General features: G+C 33.8%; 1 protein-coding gene and 1 long non-coding RNA gene across 4 annotated transcripts in view; one reads left to right on the top strand and one right to left on the bottom strand.

The window, feature by feature from the left end:
- LOC109860210 overlaps positions 1-4,251 on the top strand; it is a 21,908-nt gene extending 17,657 nt beyond the window's left edge. The window contains exons 1-4 of one of the 2 annotated variants that reach the window (XM_020439138.1): positions 2,432-2,992; positions 3,489-3,551; positions 3,643-3,846; positions 3,921-4,251. In XM_020439138.1, coding sequence (XP_020294727.1) covers positions 2,507-2,992; positions 3,489-3,551; positions 3,643-3,846; positions 3,921-4,241 — 1,074 coding nt within the window. In that variant the 5' untranslated portion in view covers positions 2,432-2,506 and the 3' untranslated portion in view covers positions 4,242-4,251. Of the gene's footprint in view, positions 1-2,431; positions 2,993-3,488; positions 3,552-3,642; positions 3,847-3,920 lie in introns of those variants that run through there. The other variant, XM_020439139.1, reaches the window with a different exon arrangement.
- Positions 4,252-6,163: 1,912 nt separating this feature from the next.
- On the bottom strand, positions 6,164-8,122 carry LOC109860209. Of its 2 annotated transcripts, none has more exons than XR_002250799.1 (7): positions 7,784-8,122; positions 7,540-7,660; positions 7,129-7,403; positions 6,925-7,039; positions 6,688-6,841; positions 6,474-6,591; positions 6,164-6,310 (listed from the first exon to the last, which is right to left on the bottom strand). It is a non-coding gene; the product is annotated as an uncharacterized LOC109860209 (long non-coding RNA). The 2 variants fall into 2 exon arrangements; XR_002250798.1 differs by having other exon boundaries at positions 7,546-7,660.
- Positions 8,123-10,682: the final 2,560 nt, after the last annotated feature.

Below are 10,682 nucleotides of genomic sequence, written 5' to 3'. Positions count from 1 at the left end.
AGTACGCAGCGTATTAATTTGACACATACGTCATTTTGTTCGTCTGACATTTAAAACTACAAACACACAAGTTGAGTCCGCCAAAAACTAGCGTCTTTGTTTTATCGTTCAGTGATTATGTCAAGTTTTGTGCCTGAAAAAGAACATTTGCGGCACGCATTGCTTTTCTTATTTAATCAAAAGAAAAAGGCTGTTGAAAGTCATCGTTTGCTAGTAGAAACATATGGTGAACACGCTCCATCGATTAGAACATGTGAGACATGGTTTCGACAATTTAAAAGTGGTGATTTCAATGTGAAAGACAGTGAGCGCTCTGGTAGACCACAAAAATGCGAAGACGAGCAATTGCAAGAGTTATTGGATGATGACCCTACTCAAACTTAACGGCAATTAGCAGAAGCATTACATGTGTCACAAGAAACAATCAACAGACGTTTACGAGCAATGGGGAAGATCAATAAACTCGGTAAATGGGTCCCACACGATTTGAATGAACGTCAAATGGAAAATCGCAAAGTCACTTGTGAAATGCTGCTTCAACGCCACGAAAGGAAATCATTTTTGTATCGAATTGTGACGGGTGACGAAAAATGGATTTATTATGAAAACCCGAAGCGGAAAAAATCGTGGCTTTCACGTGGCGAAGCCGGTCCATCAACACCAAGGCCAAATCGCTTCGGCAAGAAGACCATGCTCTGTGTCTGGTGGGACCAGAGCGGTATTGTGTATTATGAACTCTTGAAGCCCGGCGAAACCGTTAATACACAACGCTATCGCCAACAAATGATTAATTTAAACCACGCATTAATCAAAAGACGACCGGAATGGGCTAGACGACATGGCAAAGTGATTTTGTTACATGACAATGCGCCGTCTCACACAGCAAAACCAGTAAAAGACACCTTAAAATCGCTTGGATGGGACATCCTTCCGCACCCGCCGTACTCCCCAGACCTGGCGCCATCTGATTATCACCTCTTCGCATCAATGGGGCACGCGCTTGCAGAGCAGCACTTCAGCAATTTCGAGGAAGTTGGAAAATGGCTCGACGAATGGTTTGCCGCAAAANACAAGCAGTTTTTCTGGCATGGTATTCATAAATTACCTGAAAGATGGGCGAAATGTGTAGAAGCCGATGGCCAATATTTTGAATAAAGAAAAAATTAATTTCCCTTGAAAATTACGTGTGTTTTTTAACCTAAAAACCGAAAAAAACTTATGCATACATCTGGTATATATATAATATATATATAAGAAGATCAGATAATTCGAAACGCTTATAATTGCAGCCAGCGTAAGTTAAATAATATTTTAAGGCTCGTGAAAATGTCATACAAGAATATAAGGCCGATACGAGCCATTCCCAGGATGTTGAGCAGGAACTTTTTTTTTTCGCAATATTTTAAAATTTAGTTAGAGGGGTATTCGGGGTCTTTCATATGTGAGATGCAAATCCCGCATCCCGTATAAATTTACGAATTGAATTTTCAATTCAAAAAACTTACTTGTAAAATTTACAAGTAATACTTGTTAAGATGTATACATATATGTATGCACGTTCAAGTTCTTGCTCAACATCTTGGGAGTGGCTCGTATCGGCCTTATATTCTTGTATGACAAGCTTTTCACAAGCCTTAAAATATTATTTATATTTCTAATTTTGCTGTCTGAATTTGTACGTATGTCTTACGCCCGTTTTGTAATTTCATCTTTTAGATTTGTTTTTCACTGTCTATAAGTGCATGTAAATGTAAGTTTGTTGGTATATTACACTACGTAAAAAATCTGTACGTATCATGCAATAACAAACAATGTAATTGCACTATAGCTATGTAAGACTCACCTGATACCAGATTTAAAAAAACCAAATGTGTATAAATATATGTATTTATTTGTAGTTCTATGTCATTGTATTGTCGCTTAAATTATTTCCATTATGATCTTTGGCCTTCATTTGTTTAATTCTCAAGTAGTATGTTTTCTTGTTTCTTTTTTATTATTCTCGTATATAGTTTTTATGTTTTATAATTCTACATAAATTCTATATATATTATAAAATATATACAACAAATATATAAGAAATTTACATAAAATTATTAGTTATGAAAATACGTATGTAATTACCGCCTGTTTTGTGAAAAAAATGCCAATATNTGTAATGTTTCCAGATGGAGATTATAACAAGGAAACAAGCTGGATTAAAATTATTTGTCTATAAATTANTATCTCGTAATAATAATTACAAGTATAGATAAGTATGTCTATTATCTATAAAAGGCATTTTATAATAGGCATTTTTTTCACATAGAATATGATAATTAAATTTATATTTACAGAAATAATAAATTTTATATAAAGTTGATACATATTTGTAATTTATTTTATAATTGTATATATATTTTAAATATATGTAAAAGTATAAAACATTAAACCTATATGAGAGTAATAAAAAAAATTAAGAAAATATAAAACATAAGAATTAAACTGATGTAAGCCAACAATCATAATGTNATTAATTTATGCGATGTATCTATATCGTTGCTCTAAACGCAAAACTGAAAAATACTCTGAACTTTTACGACAGGAAAAAGAATCTTATATTTTGGAACAATTACACAATCATTCAGATGAGCCGTACATTGTTCAGATTTTTAATATAAAAAAGGAAATGATTCGTTTAACTGTAGAAACAACAAAACCTTTAAAAGAAATATTCGATACATTCTGTTGCAGTAACCCAACAGCTGCAAAATATATTTCATACAACAGCATGAAATCTGTAATTAGCCGCCAAAGAATCAAACCTCGTCCAGCTGTTCCCAATGATTNACGATCTCTACACGACATGTTAGAAACATACGAACCTACGAGCAGTATTTACAAAGGTTGTGCAGTATCATCCAATAATAAAATTGCACTTATATTTAGCANCGACACATTATTAAGCCTCTTATCTGAAGCATGTGAAATATTTGTGGATGGGACTTTTTCTGTAAGTATCTTTTTTAAATATTTAAATTAATTGTGTGTGTAATACANGGATAAAAGTGTACAAAATGGTAGCAACATCTGATAGCCCTTATTTTCACATGTTATTAAAGTTAGGAGTAACAAACAAAGAGTTAAGCTTATGCTGATTATTTTTTAAAAAGTTAGTAACAAAGAGTTTTATAAATGAAGCTTTGTTTATCGACACTGTATATATTATACGCATAATAGATGATATTTAATACAGAATATGTCGTATAAACAACTATTTTAGTTTGGAAAGTATATGCTTATTGTGCTTTTTGTGAATAACGTTGTAATAAACAATGAGCACCGACGAAACTCTTTCGTTTGTTACTCAGGATCATGATCTTNGTAACATATGAAAGTGAAGGTCATCAGATGCTGATCATCTTTTGTATACTTTTACCATACACCCACGCGCGCCCGCGCACACATACATACATACATACACACATATGTGTACAAATATTTTCTAGATTGTACCAAAAAAACCAAATATGTCTCAACTGTACAGTGTACATGTTCGCCATGCAGATACGGTATGTAATGTTAATTTTTTATTTATTACAATATTTAATAATTCATTTACTATATACGTAAGTTTTATGAAGATTAAATCACTTTATTTAGGGTATAGCAACAATTTTTGTGTTATGTGAAGTACGATTGGCCTGTCTTTATAAAGCTATGTGGGAGAAAATTGTTTTGCTTGCACCTGATCTGCAACGTAATTTAAAAGTTATTATGTCAGATTATGAAAAAGCTGCATTATCTGCAATGAGCCAACAGTTTCCAACAGCTTCCATTTATGGTTGTTGGTTTCATTATACACAAGTATATTTAATTTAAAGTTTTATACAAATATTTTTAATAGATTTCAAATAGTAACAACAAATGTACTTTTTCAAGCTATTCTTAGAAAATGGCGNAAGCTACAACTAAATAGTGCACCTCATGATCTATTGTCTATAACTATGTCTATGGCATTAGCACCGATTAACTTATTTGATGATTCATTAAATATTATGCAAACTNTTGCTGATCGCATGTCTACGACTTATCCAAATGTATTGTTATTTATGACATATATGCGTAGCACATGGCTACCTTTAGCATCTAAAGTATCCGTTCATAACTGTCGTGTTCGTACAAATAATGTAGTGGAAAGTTTTCACCATGTTATTACTCAAAAGATAGGCACAGTCAATCCAAATTTATGGATATTTTAAAGTAAAAATATTTTAAACTAAGTATAAACAATTGATACGAGCCGATGTATTCGCATATGTATATATATTTTTAAAATGTTTTTAATATGTAAAGTACTAATAATACCAACTGAAATTTCAATTTTAAAATTCATCTAAGATGCTTGGTTTGAATCGCAAATAGATGAAATATCTAATTTATCTCCCTATGAAATTTAAAGATTCATTGCGAAAAAACATCTCGGCCAAATCGAACCCAGAAGTTCTTGCACAAATTTTTAATGTCAAAACAAGGTAAATTGTGTATTTCATCTACTTGTGATGCAAACCAAGCATCCAAGATAAATTATTGGATTGAAATTTCAGATAAAATTAGTACGTTTATTAAGTTACACGTTTCTTTAAATAAATTTAAAGAATAAATATATTTACGCGTACATGTAGCATTGACCGTATATACGTAGTTTGACATTTTCACAAACCTCAAATAGTGTTGAAAAATGTTTTGCATATTTAGTTAATACAATTCTGTATATTTGTTGTATCATTTGTTCTAATAGTTGGTAACATATACTGTAATATATTGTTGCGAGATGCGACGCGTGTCGTCCACGCGGTATAAGAAGATGTTTGTCGAGCGATCGACTGCTTGGATGCTTTTGTTCGGGTAGCAACGGAGTTGTTTACGAGAGAAGTTCAAGAAAGATACGAAGCTGTCACGGCGCGTTTCGGCGATTTGTACAACAAGCTGTTCTTTCCTTAAACAATAATAAATATGTAAAGATGATTGTATGAAGCTTCAAGAATTTTCAAAAAACAATGAATTTTGGCTATTGAAGCAATAACACTGTTGTTAGAGTGTATACATTTAAATCCGTTTATTAAACAATTAAATTAGCATGAACGCTTTCGACCTTGTATTAGGTCCTTGTCAAATGCATTTCTACAATAAATAACGTATAAAAACAATTAATAAGATACAAATAATGGAAAAAATATACAAAAAAAAAATTAATTACAAATCGCAGAAAATATGATATACAATGTCACTTACAAATTATATTAGATAAAATAGGTTGCTCAATGTTGATCTTGGATATCCACACTAGCCAGTCCGACCAACACTTTACAAAGGTGGAAATGCGACTGCGAAACAACGTGTGTATAAAGAAAGAATTCAAATTTAACGAGAAACGTATCAATTTACAATGTCTTATCGACAAACGGTAAATAGGCATTATCTAAATTTTCTGTGTCGCACTGTAAATTAAGTCCGCTGACTTGACTTTTTATGTGTAGCATTTCTGATACCAACTTTTTTCTATATGATCTCTCAAAATCCAAAATTTCTACCTTATCCCACTCAAAATCATGTGAATATTGCTGTCTATGTTCAGTAATTACAGATCTTTGAGTGGAATTTCTATTGATGTGACTTTTATACTCCTTAATTCTGGCCTGTAACATTCTGCCAGTTTGTCCTACATACAAGGTCGAAAGCGTTCATGCTAATTTAATTGTTTAATAAACGGATTTAAATGTATACACACTAACAACAGTGTTATTGCTTCAATAGCCAAAATTCATTGTTCTTTGTTTTTTCCTTGTATTTTGTTGTAATAAAGTGTGTTTGTCAAAAAACCGCGTACCCTCTCATTTCCGCGAACGGTTACGCGAATTGCGCGGCTCGGTTACGGAGCCGGATTGTGCGCCGCGAGCGCAACAATATAATGAATATAATAAATAAATAACTGTTTATCATAGTTTATGTACTAGTTATTTCATAATAATTTTTATTGCTTTACTGATGAGATTATCGTAATTAATGGTAAAAAATTATTAATTAATAATTTAATCAAAATAGAAAACTAATCTGTTTTTCTTTGTTATGTAATTAATTGAAACATTATGTAGATATAACAAATCTATATTAACGCATTTTTTCTGCATTTGTAAGATTAATATTCTGAGATTGCAATCCCAAAAATGACGATATATCAGATGGAATATAACAATCCTGAAGATACCTTTACTTCCACTGTAAACCACATAACTCAACTTACTTCCACTTATAAAAATAGCATGGATACCTGTTAATATATTTTTTAAATTAAAGTTTGATAAAAACATAATGTACAAAGAATTATAAAAATTTTTATAAGTATAAAAAATGTATATAGTTTTTTTATTTAAAAAATAATACTATATAAAAATTGTTAAGAACAGTTTTATACAAATACAAAAAAACAATACCTTGTCCGTTGTTGGATATAGATAACAAACTATCGTTTGAACCATTTACAATACAGACTCTTCTAGGTGTTATTTGGAAACAATCGGAGGTTTGTGGATTTACTGATGTCTTTATTACCTGCAAGTACAAATCAGATGTTAAAATGTTTAGTTGAACATTTTACATGCAATAAACAGATACGATATTAGTATCTGAAGTTCATCTTTACGTAACAGTCTACAATCAGCTGATAATTTTATTGGCTGTTCTGTTGTAAGATCTTCTAAATTAGACGTATTGAAATCTTTTTTGTTTGTATCTTTCTCTTTCAAATCTTTTGAAAAAAATGTTACTGCCACATAGCAACCATCGACTTTTAGAAATCTCTCTATAAATTAAAAAAACATAGAGAAATAAAATATATTACGCAACAACTTTTATTCCTAAATAAGTACAATTAAACGTATGTACCAATATATACAGTCTTGACGTCTTCAACAAAAACGACATCTTTTCATTTCCAGTCTTCTTCGTAATTTCTCTCAGACTCTCTTTCTCTTCGGGGATGCCATGCGTTTTTGTCGCTCTAAAATTTTACATGTAATTAGTAAAATACTTTATTGCTTTATAAACTATTCAAAAAGTAGTATATTATTTCTTTTAAAACATTCAAACCATTTTACTATGACTTGTGATGCTGCCGGTATCGCTGCAGGTGCTCAAAGCTGGCGATGGCGGAAGCGGTATGTCCAGTTTGTCGGCAGTTTCCTTGTGATTCGGTTTGTTTACAACTTCTGTGCCTTCGTTTTCGTTGGACTCGCGCTTATCAGCACTCAAATTAGACAAGTGTGCACCAGCAGGTAATATTTTAATCCTGCACGTAGCGTCCATATTCCACGCCGCTGATAGCAAATGTTTTACTTCTGGCACGCCGTTAGATATTGTGAATCCTAAAGACAAAAGCGTTGGACATTACAACTGCATAATTTTTCTTTCACGCGCGCGCGCACGCACGTACACGCACACAAACTACTATTAATTAACAATTTAAGGATTCAATTTGTAAGATATATGTAAACCTATTACCAATACCTCCCGGTTTACACCGGACTGTTCTTCATACACACGTGCGATTTGTAACTGATATCGCTGGACACCACGGTAGATGGTCTGTGCTTGCGTTACTTAGCCGTATACTTTTCCCAGTCTTTTACGTTGTACGAACGGTAAACCATCCATGTGAAAAAAATAAAAAACAATCAAATACAAATTTTACATATTACATGTATTGTGGTGAAGTTTGTAAATGTAGAACAACGATTACACTAACCACCAATACAATGTTCCACTTTCAAGTCTTGCAACAATGTACAGAGCGCACGTGTGAAGTGATATGATTTTATCGAGCGTAAATTCAATGTGAAAGCTTGCGCCGGATGTTCGAGACAAGAAGCAACGTGTGACAAAAGCTCATCATGCCAAGTCGCTACTTTTTTGCTCTCCGTACTAACGGAACATTGAATTGCCGTAGCTGATATAGTGACTATTTTTTCGGATGTCAATGCCAGGAGTAGAGTTTTTGGATAATGCGCGGTCAGATTCTACAATAACAAACCGAAAATAATAAACACACTTCCCAGAAATAAACAAGAAAATTGTAATATCAAACAAGTTTAAAACCCTTAAGGCTGTTCTACAATACAGTCGTAAGCTTTCACAACCTATCTACATAAGACGCAGATGCTAGTCGCAGGTTGCAGGTCTCGCGAAATTGATCAATCACATTGGACAAATCAGTCAATCAGCGAACACACACACACACACGTGATTGGTCAATTCCGCGAGACCTGCTACCTGCGACACGCGTCTGCGTCTTATGTAGATAGGCCTTAAGGCGTCGTCTACAATACAGTCGTAAGCTTTCACAACCTATCTACATAAGACGCAGATGCTAGTCGCAGGTTGCAGGTCTCGCGAAATTGATCAATCACATTGGACAAATCAGTCAATCAGCGAACACACACACACACACGTGATTGGTCAATTCCGCGAGACCTGCTACCTGCGACACGCGTCTGCGTCTTATGTAGATAGGCCTTAAGGCGTCGTCTACAATACAGTCGTAAGCAATAAGCGGTAAGAAATTGATCAATCACAGACAAATCACGGAAGAATAATCGATTATGATTAGTCAATTTCTTACAGCTTACGGCTTACAACTGCATTGTAGACAACTAAGTCGTAAGCTGTAAGTTGTAAGAAATTGACTAATCATAAACAATTTCCAGAAAAATAATCAATTGCAATTATTGTAGAACAGGCCTTAGGGCTATACTATACAAAATGACATACGGTGCGTTTGCTTTGGGCGTCAATCTATCTTTCTTCTACAATTAAAGAACAATAAAAACGGACTGATGCTAAAAGCGCGTAAGCATCCAAAGCGAACGCATTTATAAGGTGCGGTCAAAGCCTCACTGCAAACGTTTCAAAGCATCGTTCTATCTTTATTTTTCGTTAAATGTAATGAATAAAGATAGAATGATGCTTTGAATCATTTGCAGTGAGTCTTTAACCCGACGCATAGTTGCATATGCATAGCATAAAACTATATAGACCAATGAGCGTCTAGCATTAAGTCGCCATATTGATGTACATAAAATCATGCTAGACGCTCATTAATTTATATAGTTATATGCTATGCATATGCACTCTGTTAGTTTGTGTAGTAAGGTTGAAGCACAGACTTTTGCATAACGCATAACGCATAAGACATAAGAAAATCAACCAATCAGAGGTTTTTATTTTTATCCCCACTTCCCGTTCTTCAGATCTTGATTGGTTGATTTTCTTATGTCGTATGCGTTATGCGTTATGCAATAGTCTGTGCTTTGACCTTTATAGCTCTTATTAGTACATATGAACGCTAATAAGCAATACAGTGTCAACCCACAAAAACTGAAATATTGAGATATTTATGTAGTATGCTCATTTAACCTCTCAAAGAACGTTTTTCAATCGTGTTTTTAAAAACTTAAATGTTTTTATATATCAAAAATACACAAACATCGTAAAAGAAAGATATACAAACATATTTTTTTTTTATTTTTAAAGCGTAATTTCCTTAAATAAGCGATGTGGAATGACAGTGTATTGCTTATTAGCGTCCATAAAAGGGTTGTTCTTTTTCCATATTTGAGGACTCTGTGTATGCAACATTATGTATGTGTTTCTGTCATTGAATGTTTGTCACTTTTTGTCTCGCCGTTATGCTTAGTAGGTTGACAACTAATATGAATAGATGTGTACATATAGTTATTTCAATTATTCTTATAACAAACAGTTTTTATATCCAGAATTCACATTTTCTTATATTATATTGTAATGTTACGGTTTGAGGACTCCACGGGCTTTTTTTTCTTGCAACGCGACGCGCCAACGCATAACAAATTTTTCTTTTAGTAAATAATAAAAAGCAATAAATAATCTGAGCAGACATCCTATTGTTTGGAGACTTGGACTCCAGACGATAGGAAAGAAAACGGTAATCACCCAAAAAGATAAACCGCGCGCTTAGTACTACCCCGAAATTTTAAATTTATTGCTTAAACATTCTAAACAAACCCGGATATCTCCGGGCCAGGAAGAACACCGCTCATAAAAATTAGACCAACCGGAGCAAAGAGAACTTTGGCGCCACGAACAATTTTTTTTTTTAAACAAATAGCAAAGGGTCTAAGTGACGTGATCAAAAACCAACACTCTCCCTTTTTCCTTTTTCGGAAAATCGGACAAGCCGAGAGATCGTCGCCGATTGGCAATCTCACGAAGTTTACCCGACTAACTAACAAATAGGAACTGGCAAAGCTCGACTGAGTTTTCCGATTGGGAGAGTCCTTGCTTACTCAAAATTGTATATAAGCCGGGACTCTCGGGATCGGAAGCAGTGTTCACAGTTTTGGCTTCCTTACAGCATGCTGAAGCGGTGGAAGGAATGCGCACAACAGCAGCGAATTCTACCTGCATAAACTCGCTGCTGTTGTCCGCATCTCTTCCACCGCTTCAGCATGCTGTAAGGAAGCTAAAACTGTGAACACTGATCGGAGGCAGATAGAGCCGCAGATTTTAGAAGTACTACAGCAAGTGAGTGAGTGACAGTGAGTGCAGAATGTGAGATCCCAGAGTGAACTACTGCGCCGCAACAGCCTAAAATCTTTTAGTAATCAACA

This window comes from Pseudomyrmex gracilis, unplaced genomic scaffold, assembly GCF_002006095.1.
Source record: "Pseudomyrmex gracilis isolate BER0280 unplaced genomic scaffold, ASM200609v1 scaffold_345, whole genome shotgun sequence".
Classification (NCBI taxonomy): Eukaryota; Metazoa; Arthropoda; class Insecta; order Hymenoptera; family Formicidae; genus Pseudomyrmex; species Pseudomyrmex gracilis.
The sequence above is the reverse complement of the archived record's forward strand: the minus strand, read 5'-3'. Positions and strand labels throughout refer to the sequence as shown.